Source organism: Plutella xylostella, chromosome 10, assembly GCF_932276165.1.
Source record: "Plutella xylostella chromosome 10, ilPluXylo3.1, whole genome shotgun sequence".
Taxonomy (NCBI): Eukaryota; Metazoa; Arthropoda; class Insecta; order Lepidoptera; family Plutellidae; genus Plutella; species Plutella xylostella.
The window spans coordinates 8967756-8987592 of NC_063990.1; the positions used below are offsets into that span (position 1 = coordinate 8967756).

A 19837-nucleotide genomic window follows, 5' to 3' on the forward strand; every position below is an offset into this window, starting at 1 on the left:
ATGCTATTTATTTTTGATTTGCTAGTGATTTGTGGGTGTTTATTAAGTTTATTAGACTATTATCATCACTTAACGAGTGTGTGACATGGGTGGGTGGATTTTGTTCGGTTGTATAGAGCATATTGAACGAAAACACGATGGAATGATGGATGAGATATATTTTCACATGTAAGTAGATACTATCAAGTTTAACAAGCTTACATTCATCATAGTACTATCTATTGGCTCGATTTTAATATAAAACGATACTAATTTTAATACTGTAAGGTCTTTTAGTATCAGTTTTAAGTAAAAATTACGAGGTACCATATCATAACAAATCACATGGTTTTGCAAGTTATTGAAAATTTATTTTACCCACAAATATTATAGCTATTGGCTCGATTTTAATATAAAACGATACTAATTTTAATACTGTAAGGTCTTTTAGTATCAGTTTTAAGTAAAAATTACGAGGTACACACACGAGGTGCACAGATATTTGTTTGAGCACAGATATTTGTTCTCGGGTCTTGGATGTGCCCGTAAAATGGCAATAGGCCCGCCCCCTATTACATTGGGACTAACATAACACTCTGGCGAAAAGTGGGTGCAGCAATGCACCTCTGCCTACCCCGCAAGGGAGTACATTAGTACAAGGCGTGAGTGCGTGTAAAAAAAATATTATAGTATGCAAAGAAAATACTAGAAATTGTAACGGACTCGGGTTGGGTTTACAAATGGGGCGCACGAATTCGGTTTTTGTGAAGATTGTATTTTGTAGAAGTCATTCTCCTCTTTCAAATGAGGGGCCTCTCATTGTGAGGAAACGTTCGTTTCGTTTTTTTCTTCTATGTGTGATTTCTTCTGTATAATATAAAGTTTATTGTATTGATACGAAATACGTGTTTCCTTTAAAAAAAAACCCCATCACATACCTATTTGGCCCACAATTATAATGCTCATGCTCATCCATTTATCTCTGCTTCATAGGTTTCCGACAGAAAAAAAATATCAAGAAAATGGATAGACATTACCGGTCGCACAAATTGGGAACCAAGGAAACATACAAAAATTGTGTTCGGCACATTTTGAAGAGGATTGTTTCGATTGGACGAAGACAATGAATCATACAATCCACTCAGTTTGTGTATATTAAATAATTATATTGAAATCAAATAAGTATGAGTAAAGTTTTCTTTCTTATATCGTCGGTTGACAGGAAAAACTAACTAAGGCAGATTTTTTAATATTCAGATAAATGTTATCTGGGTAATACAAACATTGAGAAACATTGAGACGCAACAGCATCAAAATTATTTCCCAGCAAAACTTTTATCTGGCTATTGAAAAATTAGCCTTTAGTGTCTTTTTCCTATCAACCGACGATATACTCAAGTTTTGTTTTTGTTATTATGATAAGTTAAATTTCCCCATATTAAGGTTTTATTTTTTTGTCGGCAACATCTATGGTTTGAGTGAGAAAGAGAATAGTGCACACGGCGATTGCGAGTCTATTTGTAGTTGGTCTGAGCATTAAAGTCAATTTTAAACAATTGTTGTTGCAGTCCTATGGCACCCCAGAGGTGCAGAGGGTCTCCACTAACGTCCGCCACTTCCGCCTATCTTCGGCTGTCCTTTTGGCCTCACTCCAGCTTAGTCCAGCGGCTCGCAACTCGTTTTCGACGCTTCGGCGCCATGTTTGGACAGGGCGTCCCCGGGAGCGCTTGCCATTTGGTGGCCTCCAGTCAAAGGCTATAGTTGCGGCATTCGTAGCTCCTCTTCGTACAGTGTGCCCAATCCATCTCCACTTTCGTTTCGCAATTTCCTTGCCGATGGGAGATTGTCGGCACAGCTTCCACAGATCTTCGTTACGTATTGTCTTCGGCCAGAAAACGCGTAGGATCGACCTTAGGGACTTATTGACGAACACTTGCAGTTTGTTCGTCAGCCCTTTCGTCACTCTCCACGTTTCGCAACCAAAGAGCAATACGGACTTCACGATGGAGTCGAAGAGGGAGATTTTTATCCGCCTTGTGAGCACATTCGAGTCCCAAACAGGTTTGAGCTGGGCAAACGCAGCCTTCGCCTTCTTGATCCTGCTCTCTATATCCTCATCTGCTCCTCCCTGACGGGTGACCGTGCTTCCGAGGTAAGTAAATGCATCTACCGAGTCCAAGCGTTGGTCATCGAGTATTAAGGCGTCCGAGGTTTTAGCCTTGATACGCATATCGACTGTTTTGCGTCGGTTTATTCGCAGACCCATTACTCTGACTTCCTCCTGCAGGTGTGCGAGTTTCTCTTGTAATAGGTCGAGAGTTGGCGAAATCAGCACGATTTCGTCCGCGTAGTCTAGGTCCTCTAGGACACCTGAAGCCCAGCTTATACCTCTCGGGATAGCAACCACGTTCCTCATCACATCGTCAAGGAGAATAACAAATAGGAGCGGTGACAGGAGACATCCCTGCTTGACGCCAGCTGAAATTCGTATTGGGGCCCCAAGCTCTTTTTCGTGTACGACCCTACATGTACTGCCCTCGTATAGCGAGCGTATCACTTGGATGATGCAGGCTGGTATGCCTCTGCGTTGTAGACTTGACCACAACGCGGTCCACTTCACGGTGTCGAAGGCTTTTTCGAAGTCTACAAAGGCCAGAAATAGCTCCGACTGCCATTCGACACATTGCTCAATAAGGACCCGTAGGGTGTTGGTGTGGTCAGTGCAGGAGCGTCCAGGGCGAAAGCCAGCCTGCTCATCTCTGAGGGTCACTGCTACTTTCGGCGCGATGCGGTTTAGCAGGATCTTAGCTAAGACTTTGGCGGCAGCGGGCAGTAGCGTGATGCCGCGCCAGTTGTCGCATCGCGATGGGTCCCCCTTCTTTGGAACTTTCACCAGGAGTCCTTGTTTCCACTCGGCGGGTACTTGTCCGGCTTCCCAAATACGGGTCAAAAGGGGGAACAGTAAAGTAGCAGACATTGGAGCATCAGCCCTCAGCATATCAACATGGATATTGTCGATACCTGGCGCCTTCCCCGGCTTCAGTGACTTCACAGCTGCAACTACTTCTTCGAAAGAGGGTGGCGCTGTTGGTATATCCAGAAGAATGCTGTCGTTATCCATGCTGGTGGGCTCTTGTTGGTCTGTGCCCTGGGCTTGCTCTAGGAGACTTGAGAAGTGCTCCGTCCATCGCAGCAGCTGCTCGCTCTGGGTGCACAATAGACTGCCATCGCTGGCTCTGAGTGGCTTCCTCGCAGGTCGTGTGCGTCTTCCACTGAGGCGTCGCGTCACGTCGTATAGCGCACGCATGTCCTTGTGGCGAGCGGCTACGTTGGCACGGTCCGCCAACTCGTCTGCGGCTCTTCGGCGGTCTCGACGTGCGGTCCTCTTAATTTGTGAGCGAAGGTTGGCGTATCGGCTTCTTAGGCAAGATGCGTCCGGCTCCACTGCAGACAGTAGTTGGCCCTTGACTTGGTGCCGATCTTCAATTGCCTGCCACAGTTCTTGCGACATCCAGTTCTCTCTTTGAGGCTTGGAGTAACCGAGCACCTCTTCCCCTGCGTTTGTGTAGGCGTTCCTTATGCGCGTCCAAGATCCATCCATTTCCTCGTCCTCGAGTTCTTCTAGAAGTTCGTACTGATTCCGAAGGGATATGCGGAATTTCTCCCGCCATTCCGGGTCGCGGAGTTTTCGTACTTCGAAGCTTCTAGACGTCTGCTCAGGTTTACGGCTTGGGGTGCACAACTTGAGGCGCACTTCTGCTACTACAAGGTGGTGGTCGCTATCCACGTCGGCACCGCGTCGGTTCCTCACATCCAGCAACGAGGATCTCCAGGAACGACTGATCGCAACATGGTCTATTTGGTTGCGGGTAACACCATCAGGGGATATCCATGTGACCTTATGACACTCCTTATGTTTAAAAAGAGTGCCACCCACAACCAAATTCTGTGATGAACAGAGCTCGCCGAAAAGTTCTCCGTTCTCGTTCATATTTCCGGTAGCTCCTTCGGAGCCCATAAACTGTTCGCGGTTGGTATTGTCACTACCCAGTTTTGCGTTGAAGTCACCCATCAAGATGACGATGTCCTGTCTGGGGATGTTTCTGAGGGTGTGCTCGAGCTGCTCATAGAACGCCGTCTTAGCATCGTCTTTAGCAGAGTTAGTTGGAGCGTAGCATTGGACGATGCTAATTTTACGAGCGCGGGAGTCGAAACGTGCCGTGATTATGCGTTCCGAAACTGGCTTCCAACTCAACAGGCTCATCTTGGCACTGCGGCTTAAAAGTAGGCCAACACCGAATTCACGGCTCGCATCCTCGTCTTCTTTGCCGCTGTAAAATAGTGTGGTACCGTAATCTGCTGAATCTTCACCAAACCCATTCCATCTCGTCTCACTTAGTCCAAGTATATGGATGCCGTAGTCATTCATGACTTTTGCTACTTGGGGTAGCCTTTCAGGTCGAGCCATGGTCCTGACATTCCAGCACCCAATTCGTGTCCGTTTTCGAAAGCCAAAAGTCGTCGTATAAGTGGTCCGGTTATTATTGTTAAATGGAGAATTCTCAATCATCAAAGTTTTTAAGGGTGTGCAGGTGATTAGCCCACAGCACCCCGATCACGACGATGGGGCTGCCATCTGTGCGTCCGTGCCCGCAGAGCCAGTCTGTTTAGGGGGAACCCCAAGGCTTCTGGTAGCCTGAGTGGTTTCATACGGTGTGTCCTTCTCAGGCCTGTTGGTCCGCGGGAACTATTTTATTTCATTCCTACCCTGCTACAGAAGTAGACGGGCGTGCCCCTATCCGCCACCTGGGGACGCGTCTCCTAGGAGTGAGGCTCTCCCGAAGAAGTTGAAAGTCGATTTTAAACAATACGGTCAATGAATTTGAGGGAAAATGTGACTCTAATCATTTTGTAAATTTTACTTCGATTTGAGTTTTTTTAGAATATTTGCATCTAAAGTAGCTATCATGATAAGACGACGAGACGCTTGAAAATGGGATGCATTTGAATCGATCACCTATACCTATTTCTGCTACACGTGCTTGACTTCAGTATTCTTGAATTTTCGCAGAACTCCTGAGGGCCTTTCACGGAATCTCTGGGTTCCTCGTCCCACCAATCGGGAGCCACTACCACTGCCGCAAACCGTCAGCCACGTTGCACGCCCGTAGTATAAAATTTCTCAACGAGCGTTGTAAAATGTCACGTCTAAAAGAATAAGGGCAGATTGTGCTCATATAATAGCTCGAGTACGTCTGGCACCGACGGCTATACTGTGTAAGCACGTCGTTAGATCTTGTAATAAAGGGAGCTATCATTACGGCGAAGTCATATCCATAAGACCAAGACGTTGGATAGCGAAGCGATACGTTAGCCATTGCTATTACATCGGGTTATACAGGAAATATAAGTTGAGAGGGGATTTGTACTAAAGACACCTAAACAGTGAATATGTTCATTATAGTTAATTAAGACACGCGTCTAAAACTCTACACTATTGACGACCAAATAAACTATAGGAATTAAAATAAAACTAAATTATCTTCTTCTTTTTGTTTGTATTTTCCCATCAAGGATTTGCGGTCGGCTCTCCTGGTTACGACGATCTGGGTGATCATCTGGGTATCTAAGTGATTGGGACTTCTTCAAGTCGCGTTTCATGGTGGATTACCGATAAATTATCTATTTAAATGTATGAAATATATACTTAGAAGAATAAAATATCAATAAATCATGTTTATACATTGATGTCGATTCTGAAGGCAGAAATTCTAAATTTAGTGCTGTCAAAACCTTAATTTCTTTGTTTAAAATTCGACTCTATGATTGTTTCCGTAAATGTCATTTTATGCTAGCAAATTTTTTAGTTTGACAGCGTTAAAATTAGAATTTCTGCCTTCAGAATCGACATCATTGTTTAGTAAAATATTACATATTTTTGCTACGAAATTGCTACGAGGCTGCTAAGATTGCTACGAATGCTACGACATATTGCTACGAAATTACGGCGTAGCGTAAATTATGTCATTGTGTAGTGAAGCTGATTTGTTTTACACATTTGAAAAATAATCAATGATGTACTTACTAATACAATATCCCGTCGTGGGGTAGGCAAAGGTATTATGGCAAGCCCAATGCAATGTTTTTATTCAAGCACTTGAAATAAATCATGAAATACTTTGGTAGAGTCATCAACGTATCTTTTGTAATTGCTAACTCGTATCCTGTAGCTTTTTCTATTTTATTATACCAAAGCTGTTATCATTCCAAAAGTTAAAAGTAAGTATGTATGTTTAGCGCTGCCCATTACCTAACGAATAACGTTTAAACACCCAATAAATACAGTGTTAACCTTTTCGGCTAATAAAGGAGTGATTCTCTGAAAAATATGCAGAACATACCACATCCAACCAACCCCAAACTAGGGGAAAGAAAAAACTTAAAAACAAAACAGCATCTTAACAAGGCCCCTTCGCCCTCTCCGCCGGTGTCATCACGATCTAAATAACCCCGAGTCTCAACATAACCATACAACACGATCGGGTAAGCAATATGTTTACAGTAGGGATGTCAGACTCACGAAATTATGTCCATGTGGAATCCGGATATTTATTTATATTTATTGTAAGTATAGGTTTTTAAAATCGTAGCCAATTCTGAATCGCGCGCGCGTCTTTCTCGTTTAGTAGACTTGTCTGATGATAGAATTCATTGCAAAATCTTGATTCTTACTAATATTAGGTACTTATTTATAACACGAAAGTATGTTTGGATGATTATGAACGGATTTAAATTTTTGGTATGCGGTAAGGTGACAACTGAGATAAAAACAGAATACTTTTTATCCCTAAAATTATCACGGGAAAACGGCGTGCGAAGCGATGCCAGCGGGACACAGCTACACTCACGAGAAATTAAAACGTTCGACCTGCCTTTTTCATTGCTCGTGTTTTATCTACTATAACTGAGTGTATTTAACTATAATTGAGTCTAGTAATCACTATTTCTAAGTACTCGCTGTAAATCGTGGCGCTCACGGCGACTTTAAAAACCTTGTGTTTCAGAATAGCGCAGGTATCCGAAGACATTCATTCCGGATATCCGTTCCCGGATACGGTACCGGAGCTCTCTACCATCGCTACTTCGCAGTAACATCAGGGTGAGATCATAACGCAGGGCGGCGCCGCAGCTGCTGCCTGACGTATGGCGGCCCGGATCAGTCCATCATACTGATAGGAAGGCATATTTTATGCCGGTACCATGTGTATATGTAGCTTTAAGTATAAATGGTCATTTGTTTACACTGTTGGCGTTAGAAGAGGTATAGTTCGAGCTAGTTATGGCCAGAACGTATGCACCTAGGTAGATATTTATAAGGATAAAGAGACAATACAGATGATAATTTTATCTGTCAATATACCTATACATTACGTGGATTCAGTATTCAGTGTGGATACTGAGAATATTAAAAATAAATCTCACAGCGATTCATTCATACGTAGTGTATAATTAATATCATATATTTTATTGATATTTGTTGATAGCATACATTTGAACCATTTATTTATCAAAATTCATAATTGTTTATGACTTGTGCTCTGTATTTTAACGATGAACAAGACCCACAGACACCAACCCAACTTTTACGGAGCAAAGACGGTTGAAGTTCAATGAAACAAAGTGGAATTTAATCTAAGCTAGGGCACCTCATTCGCAGCTGCCTCCATTCCATCAGCAGGGTCCTGGCGAGTCCCAAATTATCCCCCGTATGTTGTCCAATCCATTTTCTACCAGACGTAATAACGACGCGTCTTTTCGTAAAGTAATTTAGGTGGATATTAAACTTATGCAAAGAAATCGACCGTAAGGCTTTAGGGGTTAAAAGTACCCATAGATAAAAGAATAGGTAAAATATTCGTAATAATTATAATAATGTTAGCCTGATAGCTATACCTATTTAAAATAACTTTAATAATTGGATAGGTGTATGATTTTTTTTCCCGCAAAACAATATTCGAGCCACGCTCGAAATAAATGAATTTGAATTTAATTAGCAATACGAGAGAAATTTTAGATTTTCAATATCTATAATAGTTTTCGAGATATAGGTTTTTTAAGTTTCTAATTAGACAAGGAGAAAGCTACAAAAGTGTGACGTCACAACTCTATAGTGCCATACACTCGCCATAGAAAACAGATACATTATCAATTAAAAAGCAAATAAATCTTGTTTTTAACCAATTCATTATTTTTTTCATATTTGTTATCCTTTAACGTTATATTTTCTGGTATAGGTAACTTATACAGGCTACTCCATGGCTGCAAGTATGGCGGGCTATCCATAGATACTTTATACTCGTAAAATTATATTTCGGAAAAACATTTTCACAAGGCTGCCCACGGCTGCTGAACGACTCCCTTGTGCGTTGTCTTTAAAATTTGACGCGTGTTAAATTGTATTTTTGTTTTAATTTCTGGACGAGTTAAAATTCCTAACCACGGCCACGTCACACCACAGTTGTGAAAGTTGTACCACTTCAAGCTCCAGGGGTATTTTAATACCGAAGTTGGTAACACTTTCACGTCCACCCTTTTCGCTGGATTTTTCGCCTTTGTTAATAATGCAAAAGTTTTATAGGTGGAATTTTATGCGTTTCATGGGCCGTTTTATGGCCAATCCAGGATAGTGGCGTACAACATCGTTATCTATGTTATATGGTGAAGTTATCCGTACCTATCGTGTTTAAATACATAACATGCATAGGTATATCCTTCTAGTGGCTACTACTATATCCTACTGTTGTAGATATTTAAGATAATAATCGATTCCTCACATACCTGATGCTAATAAAAAAACTAGAATGGGTATGCACTCTATAGGTATATATATGGGTAGATCCATTGAGTAGGGTACACCCGAGTCCGCGTTGTTCTATGGGTAGACCAAACAATAAGCAGCAGACAGATTCGGATAAAATCTGTTCAACGTCTAAAATTTATGAGGAATTCTATAAATTTTAACAAGGTAACTCATGTTACTTAAAAGTTATTATGTTTAGGTACCTACCTAAACATAATAACTTTTAAGTAACATGAAATATTTCAATCGGAATGTACCAATCTAAGGACAAGCTAAAACATCCGAAGAAGGAGTATTCCCTCACAGTAGACTTACATAGAATGTACGTACTTACACATTCTCACTATGTAAAGGCGTCCCTACTAATTCACATGTTCAATGAATATAGTGCTCTCGTCTCATCTATGAAGCGTCATTACATCTTAAAATATCAAAGTCTCCACTAGAGACAACACCTAACTAATTTGCTCTCTGTACTTACTAATTAACGGAAGCTAACATACAGAGACGTATATGTTACATAAACGTAAGCGTCTACAGAGGGTTGAAAAAGTGGTATAGTATAATACGAGTATAATAGACGCATTTTTCCTGAAATAAAAATGACATATTATGTATCTAGCCTATCTGAAACCTAGTTAAACATTGTGAGATATGGCGTTTCGACTTTCTCCGTGTTCGGCATCATAAGGGTCACAGTGACAGTTAAATAAAGTCCATTTTTCTCTCCACCTTTAATTTGCAAGGTGCGGGTGCCTATATAAATAGAGTGAGTCGCCCGCGCGCCTCAGTTGTAATATCACCATGCAGAAATGACTAGGTTTCAGATAGGCTAGATACATAATATGTCATTTTTATTTCAGGAAAAATGCGTCTATTATGTAGTCTGAGCCTATCTGAAACCTAGTTAAACATTGTGAGATGTGTTTATTATCGCATGGTGGAGAGAAAACCAACTGTGACCCATAAGCTACTGATGAGTATATCAGTAGAGAAATATTTGAATCTATAAATTTATAATGCATAGATTTCTAGGTAGTAGATATACTAAAAAGAAAGGTATAAGTATACATAAGACTTAAGTACTTCCTTATTATTCCTGACTTGTCAGAAAGTTATGGAAGGTATGTACCTATACATATGGATACACACAGTGCCTCTTCGAAAGCAATACTTATAAGTAATTATTGATCAAAATCTTGTTATTGTCAAGGCAATATTTTTAACATACACTAGCCGAATGGATGGAACCAGTGAAATACTTTGCAACAATATTTAAAAGCTGTAAAGTGTAGAATATCGATCCAGGCCGCTGGGGCTCAGGTCAGCACATGCTGACTAGGGTATGTAATTCTGGACTGACCTCAGAAATGCAGCAGCCGACCCTGGAGCCTCGAGGACCTGCTCAGTCAGCCCCGTACGACGACACGGCCTGCAACACCTGGCGTGGCATCTAGTCCTTGGAACGAGGAGTGGTGCTTGAAGGGAAGATAATTTTACTAAATATCTCAGCCTCATCAGCTACTGGAAAAGATTAGATGAAGGCTGTGACACTGGCGGATAACTAAGTATTCAGTTTTTCAAAACATGATGCAGGTAACTATATTCATATTCTAAATTGACAAGTAACACACAGTCTAATTTTGTATTCTAACTTACTCGGCGGTTAACGAGTTCCTGTGCAGTCCTACGAGTACTAGGAAGGAAAGTTATTTTATAAGCCTTTGCACCGATTTTGTGGGCTACTATCATTCTGTATCATCATGTGTGAATATTATGAGCTCTGGCAGCATTCCTTGGTAGATGACATCAATTAATAAAGATTGATTAACACAACAATAACAATTATAATAGTTGATAAATGAAACCCGGCTAACATGTCTTAACTGGGTAAGTAAAAGATCAGTCATGCCACCAGGATAAGTAAAATGTTCAGTACTTCATATGAAAAACATTAACAAGGTCACCTTTAGGTAGGTTCGTCAACACTAAGGGCAGGTCTCGGCCAAAACCTTAAGGCTTCGCCTTGTTGCAACTTGAAAGGTACGTAGGTAGGTACCTACTTACATTGTTGTAGGTTCGATTTTGAAACCATTAAGTCAACCTAGATAAAACAAAATAAAATAGCTCGATTAAATAAAGATGGTACGTAAAGATGTTAGTTGTACCTGATCAGACCTGATGCAACGACAGCCAACATAGACTCTCTAATCTGTGGAAGCAACAATCATGGTGGCGGGAACATGGACAGTTGGACGAGCCACCTCGAGCCTGACTTATCAATCAGAACTGACAGTTCGCCAACAGCAGATAGCTTGCGGCTATCTATAGGTAAACTTAGGTAGTTAGCTATACCCAAGAAAAAGTCCTTGGACATCGATATGACAGTGGAACGGCGAATAACTGTGACACTCTTTAAAACAAAAAGGCTTGTTGTTGTCCAGCTAAGGAAGGTTACCTACTTCAGCGACCGTATTGCATTCTGAAAGAACTGCGAAGAGTTAATATTATGACTAATAATTATTACTTATTTAGAAAGTTTTCCGCAAACTCTAATAAATCAAGCAGCTACCACGTCACCGCTGCCCGGTTATAACTCTGTACTAGCTTAGTAGATATATATATACCAGTTCTAGCCTTCAGCTAGAGGCCAGAGAGCTCCTAAATGAGATGCGAGTACGAGCATGACACAAGTAATTTTTTACTTGGTAAGTAACTAGTTACGTAACTAACTGAAAGATCCATAAAACAGATTACTCAAAATGGAATTGTGAAAACGGCACGTCTGCATCTTAACCAGTCAGTCTAAGTAGTTTCAGCAGATACAGTGTTGAAAAATAGTTATGAAACGTTTGCGCCAGAATCGAATTAAAAATACATTTTCATTAGAGAAGCCGTTTAGGCATGAATAGGTACTTTCACCCCTTGAATTGTGCTCCAAATGATGACCTTCGAAATTCATAGAAATTTAATGACGACTGCCATTGTTTATTATCTAGCCCAGTAAATTGAGTTGGGCTACGGCTACACGTGATACACAGTACACATTAGGTATATGCATGTTCCCAGAATAGTGGAAGTTATAATTTTACCAAAAGGTAGTCGTCTCGTGCAAGAGCACCGTTACTCGATTTATTCGATACACAACTAGTAGACAGCTGCTGCGTAGGAGGTTCACGCATTTTTCAACAAAGAGCTCGGACACACACTCACAATCCACTGGGACATAAGGAAGACAGCTTATATGGTGTCACTCAGAAACCGCGATGACACTCTGATCATGATCACCCGACAGTAGGATCATAATAAATTCGGTAACTTGTGAAGTGGTATGGTATAGCAACAGCGACTTTCACGAAATCAGGAATTAGCTCAGTGCTTTCAGGTTGAACACTCGCCCGTGGGATTCACTTTGCTCACAGCCGAGAAAAGAAAAGACTCAAAGCTGGAATCTGCTGATGTGTCATGACACTTAAGATAGTGTCTGGGGAGTCACTTTATATGACGAAAAACGAACTTTCAGTGCACTGCGACGCGAGCCGCTCTATCTGTTTGTATGTATTAAACGTGCCGATTGCACGACAGCTCTCGTTCGTTCGTTTCTCATCAGTATAGAGTAACGCTCCTGTACTTACCGTGCGTCATCATTCCCATAAGCAGTCCAATGATCTTTAGGCAGTTTAGAACAAAAGCTGCATTAGACAGTTTCTTCAGCAGAGACATCGAAATAAAATTTTTATTGCACAACTATCCCCAGGAGCAGTCTACAGGTCACTTTGGGCAGTTCAGAAGAAAGCTGCTTTAATAGAATACCCTACCTTAGCGGAGGCATCAAATTGAAGTGCTATAACACTTTTAGAAGCGGTGCACGTTACCCGATTTGTCGTCATCCATGCCGATGCGGCTACGGCGACTGCAGGTGGTTACTCAGGTTTCGTTGGTGTGCCCTTGTATGGCTAACATGACCAACCTTGGCAGTAAACGTTCGTCTGCATATGCCAAAATCACTAATGAATAGCGCACGTTACTCGATACCTTCTAAATAAGTCACTCATAATGATGGCTGATGATGATGATGACCGTGCTAGCAATAGTGCAGGCGGTTCCACTGAGCATAAAATCTCTTCCCAGGCAGGGGGCGTTTGGATCTGGCAACCAGAACAGGAGTGCCAGGTGTGCGCAGCGATGCAGGTGGGACAACACAGCCGCCAGGGCAGGAGTACATGGCTGGGTCTATGCAGCGATGCAGGTAGCACAAACCGGTGGACAGGGCCAGGACCGGGTGTACACTGCGATGCAGGTGGCACAAAACGGTGGCCAGGGCCAGGACCGGGTGTACAGCCGCCAGGGCAGGAGTGCATGGCTGGGTCTATTCAGCGATGCAGGTACCACAAACCGGTGGCCAGGGCCAGGACCGGGTGTACGCTGCGATGCAGGTGGCACGAGACGGCGGCCAGCGCAGGAGCACAGGGCCGGGTGTATGCTGCGATGCAGGTGGCACGAACCGGTGGCCAGGGCAGGAGCGCAGGGCCGGGTGTACGCTGCGATGCAGGTGCCACGAGACGGCGGCCAGCGCAGGAGCACAGGGCCGGGTGCAGGTTACACGAAACTTCAATTTCACCGAATCGGCCTGCCTACTCTCAGCGGGTAGGTACCGGCGGATCACATTACTCGCCGCACATGCCACAATGTCCCAACATACTGAAACTCGGAGCCACGTGCTTCCTGTAAAAAATCCTATGACGGTCCTGGAAAGCTCCTCTTTGTAAAGCCTTACATAAGCTATAATCAAGTGCATTATTGTAATAGCAAAGATTTTATCAACTGTTTTCTAAAAATATTAGAAATTGAGGGTAGAAAAATATATTTTTATTATTTTTTCCTGTATAAAATTAACATATGCTTTACTGAAAGCGGTCATTAATGTAAGTATCTAGCTCAAGCGCCACTAGTAGGACCGGAATATGTGATCAATCATCACCACGACTATTGAATCGGACCCTACTGCGTGGGATAAAAACCCCAAGCGCCGGAGCATTATGACCAGTGGCTGCGCTTTTAAAAGCAGTAAATAATAGCATTTTACTCACGGCTTATCAACTCAAACCTTCGTTGCGAAATCCTCAGCAATGGCTGCGTGCGCAGCAGCCGGCAGGCCCTGCGCCGCCTGGTCCGCATCACGCTACAGCTCCCGGTAGCGAGGACTCCGCAAATTCAATATTATATCTTTCCCCGTCGGAGCGAAGCCGACGAGAACCGTGGCTACATAGAGCCATTATGCCGAAGTGTTCACTTCAAAAATCAAAAACCAACTGAGGCGCGCGGGCGACTCACTCTATTTATATAGGCACCCGCACCTTGCAAATTAAAGGTGGAGAGAAAAATGGACTTTATTTAACTGTCACTGTGACCCTTATGATGCCGAACACGGAGAAAGTCGAAACGCCATATCTCACAATGTTTAACTAGGTTTCAGATAGGCTCAGACTACATAATAGAATATGTATTTATTGGTCGAAATAAAAAAGTGCTTATAAACTAGGAATAATTAATAATAGGCGGCCTTATCGCTACGAGCCATCTCAATCTCAGGACCCCTTGAGAAGAAAAAGTAAAGAAATTAGAAATTATAGTAAGCCGAAAGGGGTTTCAGGATATAATTTGTCCTACGACTTTGAATAACAAACTATGATCATTTCTTTCACGAATTCTCAAATGTCGTAAAACAAAACTGATTCAGAATCACTTTTTCATTCACCCAGCTGTTTCGGTGAAAGTATTACAGCCTTTTCGCAACATCCTGTATACATCCAATGCAAGATGTAGGCAGTATCAACTGCAATATCACCGAATATGCCGGTAACTGGCGGGTTATTGTCATATGCAATATTAATTTCGAGGTAATGTTCAGAGGCCAAATTGCATGTCCGGAGTGGTTAGTGACTGTCCTGTGGTAAGGCTGTATTCGCCTTCAATGGCCGAGTTATACCACGATATAATGGGTTTGTTACCTACCATGAGTTGAGATGGTAGGTGTGGAAAGTACAAGTATGCTACTTTATGTTTGGTGTGTAGCTTTATAGGTCTTTAGACCAACATGCAGCAGCGGCTTAGTAAAATGTCTAAAGAATGGCGTATTTTTATCAGGATATGGCACTCTATCGATATGTTTTATGCCCTTTTAAAAACCGGAATCTTTTTATACACCACGCTCTTGTTAAAATTTAATAGATAACCCCAGCAATCGTAAAAAAGACATAAAAGTGCCTTTTGTCGATAAAAGATGTGCTAAACTAGGGAAATAAAATAGTATAAAAGGCTTAGTTTTCAGTGTGTAGCATCACACTCGAGCCACAGTTCCAGCGTGCCTACCGCCACCGCCAACATGTCTAAACTCACTCTGGCCCTCCTCGTGCTGTGCGCCTGCGTCGCTGTGTCTGTGAGTATATTACACCTACTTAATTACATATTTTCTTTTTCTGTATGTTTTTTGATATGATAAAAATCTATGTAATATATTATTATAATCAAACGTATCGTGTGTTGTATCATGCCTAGATCCATCATCACATCGTAACGTAAGAAACCCTGTAGAAAATGTGGAAACTTGAGTAGGAAACTCTATAGAATAGATTTCTAAAGAGGGTTGTATTTAAAAATATAATTAGGTGCCTACTAGAAGTCCATATAAAATACAAAGTCATGAAAATTAAAATGGATCCTAATTATGGTTTAACTTAAATTTTATCAATTACCTTTATTTAAGAACAAATTTATTAAAAAGAGATTATCAATCTAACATATTAATCAAAATCAACTTTTACATATTATAAATTTAACATTAACTGCCAGTTTCTATAACTCTATCTATCTATAACTGGTAGTTACCATTTAGTATGAATGGTCTGGAGACGAAATAGGCAGACGTTCCCCTCTGCCGGGGTAGTAGGTCAGTTGCCCGAGCACAGGATTCGAAACCTCCGTTTACGTTGCGTATTGGTTGCGTATCGTCAAATGTCACTGTCAAAATGTAAGGCAAATTTGTTAGTTCCAAAAGTGGCATTTGTTTTTTCCATGTAAGGTGGAATTTCACCAAACGCTAAACGTATTTAGTAGCCTGTCATACGTCTGTCAATTAGTACAAAATGTATTTAAAATTTGATTTAAATACGTTTAGCGTTTGGTAAAAGCGACCCTTCGTGTAGATTCGAAAATAGTATCGAATCCTATGCTCGCGCCTCAGAAAGGCCCACCGATTTATAAAAACTAGTTGCAGTCTCAATTTTCACTAGACTCAATCTAGTTGGCAAAGCGTTCGTTTCATAGAAAATGATTTGTTTACATACTAAAATGACAGCTTCAATTCATAGAATATCCGCATTCCGGATTTGATCACAGATTTGGTCATGGTTTATTGTTATTAGCTGTTTCCTAGCAACCAATGTCAAAAAAATGCAATAGTGATGTACCGGTATGTAGATATGTATTAATCGACAAAAAAGGTCATAGTTGGGAAGCGTCCGTAGTCGAGTTGGCTTCAGTAATCGTAACTGATCACTGAGATTAAGCAACAACTGACACGGTCAGTCATTAGTAGGTACAGCATGGGTTACCGATTTCAAATGGTTCTTTTCTGGATGTTTCCGTGCTTTGGACGGGATGTTAAGCCGTGGGTCCCGGTTGCTGCTTCAGCAGCAGTCGTTAAGCCTAGTCAGAGGCCGCCCGAAGGGGCGGCTTGAAAGCATCTGACCGTCGGGTTGTCCACTTACCCGACAACTTCAGTGTACTCATTCAAAAACGGCGATACGGCTTGCGACCTATCACGTGAGTATAAATGTACAGCGAAAAGCGGGTGACTTCGTTTATTAATCATTCATAATTAAATTTGACTATACCTAATTAATTTGAAATTAGTATTTCTAACCCATGTTCTAGAATTCATCGATAACACTTATCGATAATTGTTACATCCATTGGCAAGAAAAATGAAGACAACTGTGTTCATTATTAAATGTCACTTCACGTAACCCTTATTGCAGGGAATTAAGACTCATAATGACATGTCCCATGAGACATAATCATGGTAAACGGTAAAATTTCCCCCCGCAAAAATTTACAGACTTTTTTGTATCAAGAAAGATCGCTATGACGCTTCCCGAGGGTACAGTGCCACAAACTTATCTGTTCCGGTGACAGGTCACGTAAATGTGTAATATTTCTTCATTCTATAAGATATTAAGTTTGCCAGTAGTGGTAATTCGCCCTTGTGGTTTCAATAAACCCATCTAATCTGTATCAATATATAATTCATTAGTAAATAATGAGATATGGATCAATTTAGTTCGCTCTCACCGGAACAGATAAGTTTGTGGCACAGTACACCCGAGTCCGCGTTGTTCTATGGTAGTTACAACCCGCGCAAAGTTTCTAGACACCTGGCCCAAAAATCTACCCCTCCTCCGCTTCCCCGCGCGAGGCCTCGCTCTCGTCCTTTTGTAGCGTTAGCAAAAGTCCGTCGCAATTTTATCGAAGAATTATCAGACGATTAACAATAAATATTTTTTATCGCATACTTTTTTGTTACATCTTTAACAAGTAGGTATCAACTTGAATACTTATATAAACAAAATATTTATATATTTTATTACAATATAACAAAAGTCAGGTAAGTATGTTTTTCGCATGCGGGTTTTTAGATAACCAGTAGAGGGAGTGATTTGGGCATCTGTGGTAGGTATTTGACGTCCGCAGATGCATCTGCCACCGATGCGTTGTTGTCGGTTTTTGTGGCACAGATCAAAGGGTTCAAGCGCGAGTGTCTGGCATCGCGACCACACGTCCGCGGACGCCTCAGTCAGTGAGTCCAGCATCGTTTCTTCTCCACTTCGACTGCGATGAAAACTCAAGTAGTAGTTAAAAGTACATTAAAAAAATACACTCACGCCTTGTACTCCCTTGCGGGGTAGGCAGAGGTGCATTGCTCCACCCACTTTTCGCCAGAGTGTTATGTTAGTCCCAATGTAATAGGGGGCGGGCCTATTGCCATTTTACGGGCACATCCAAGACCAGAGAACAAATATCTGTGTTTAAACAAATATCTGCCCCAGCAGGGAATCGAACCCGGGACCTTCGGCTCAGTAGTCAGGGTCACTAACCACTACGCCATTCGGTCGTCTTTAAAAGTACTAAACACATAAATAGCTGCGACGGGAGCGGTTTCGATGTCCATGTTTGCGAGTAGCGTCTGCCGATATTGAACTCAGACGTGTGGTCGCTTGTAGAGATTTGTCTGCAGATGCATTCGCGTACGTCTGCAGATGCATCCGCAGACGTGTTGTGGAGCCATTATGTTTACGTTCTCGCAACAATTTATAAAATTATTTCCATTAAAACTGCGCAGTATGGCGAGGTTTTTTATCTTTCTAGCCGAGCTTAAGTATACTGATACCAAAGAGTAAGAAAAGAAATATTTTTGGTAATATCGATATTACTTTTTTGCACTCAGTACTTAAGACAAATGTCATTTAACCCAGGTCTAGTTATCTCGCCCGCCTTGTACTTTCATACGATTTTGACATAATCAAAAGTAACAATCTGTCAAATTCGTATGTAAGTAACTACCAGTTATGGATAGATATAGTTATAGAAACTGGCAGTAAGTAAATAACTGAAAATGACAAAAAGTCTTTGCAAAATAGCACTCTTTATTTTCATGACTTTATAGATGGACTGCTCTGTACTTGATGTACTGATGGACTATACTCAAGCATTCATTTAGCCAAACTAGGTAGGTGCTGTCATATGTTTTGAGTACTTATTACGTTCTTAGGAATTTGATTGCGCTTTTATGATATTTTGTATGTCATAGCATGCGCCTTGCTTATTGGATTTTGTTAATTACAGATGGCGTATCCACAAGTCACGTCTCCAAGTAAGTTGTTATCTATAAATTATAATAATTTAAAAATAAACTCCACAGAAAATTCTTCATGACAAAGAGGAATGGCCAAATCTGACCCGCTTTGCGTAAGTTAGCAGCCACTAACCAAACCTATTTTAATATATTGATAAAAAAATATGATAGTTATCGATATGAGGGAAAAATACTTAAACAAATCTAAACCATAGTGTTCTCAAGATTAGGGTTCAAAAGAGAATTAATTAAAAGTATTTTTTTTCGTTAAATTAGATTTTTATGAATTTTACACGAATAAGGATAATCATCTAAAACATGGGATTTCCAATACATAGTGCATCACAAAGTGTGTTATATGATTTTATTTCTGCAAATAATATCAAAATTATTTGTACACATTTCACAATCAGAAACGTATTTTTGTAAAAAGACCGATAAAAAAAAACATGCAATTCATAGTTCCCGTTACCCCGAAGTAACATAGAATACTTTTTATGTAGGAATTCCCACAGGAACACTATTAAAAACGATTCTTAGCTAGAAAACATCTAGTACAGTAGAAAGACTTGATCTTTCAGCACCTATATCTTCTTTCTCCCATGCCTCATAATAATAAAACTCATACCATAATAGTCATGGACTGTAGTATGTTTCATAACTGGCTGCTCTGGGTCATGGCGCCATAGAGATTTGGCCATTCTCTTTTAAATTAATCTATTCTAGCAATCAGTCCGAATAGGAATTTCATAAGTAAATAAGTAATGTTATATTTTTCACTCAGTTTCGTCGATAGCGTCGGCGGTGCCAACGTCGTCGTCGCTGCCAACGTTGTCGTCCTTCACTGATCTTCTAAGCCAGCTGGAGCCGAGTCAGGCCAACCAGTTCATCAAGATATTCACGGACCTGCTGAGCACGGCGGAGCAGGGCACGCAAGGGGCCACCGGGGGCTCCGGCACTACCGGGGGCGCGGCGGCCACCGACGGCGCAGGCACCACCACCAGCGGCGCCACCGGAGCCACCACCGCTTGAGATCCAACTCGTGTTTGTCAACATAGCAATGGCCAATAAAATATGACAACTTA

General features: G+C 41.4%; 1 protein-coding gene across 1 annotated transcript; it reads left to right on the top strand.

Annotated features, from left to right (window-relative positions):
* The first annotated feature begins 15157 nt into the window (after positions 1-15157).
* On the top strand, positions 15158-19837 carry LOC119693639. Its single transcript, XM_038117529.2, has 3 exons — positions 15158-15278; positions 18743-18770; positions 19537-19837. The coding sequence occupies exons 1-3, from the start codon at positions 15225-15227 to the stop codon at positions 19782-19784; spliced, it is 330 nt and encodes a 109-aa protein (XP_037973457.2). The 5' UTR covers positions 15158-15224; the 3' UTR covers positions 19785-19837.

Excerpts from the sequence above, each read along its gene's own strand:
- LOC119693639 (XM_038117529.2), top strand. The coding sequence starts at position 15,225 with ATGTCTAAACTCACTCTGGCCCTCCTCGTGCTGTGCGCCTGCGTCGCT. Across the intron at positions 15,279-18,742 it reads GCGCCTGCGTCGCTGTGTCT|ATGGCGTATCCACAAGTCAC; the intron begins GTGAGTATATTA and ends TGTTAATTACAG. Across the intron at positions 18,771-19,536 it reads TCCACAAGTCACGTCTCCAA|TTTCGTCGATAGCGTCGGCG; the intron begins GTAAGTTGTTAT and ends TTTTTCACTCAG.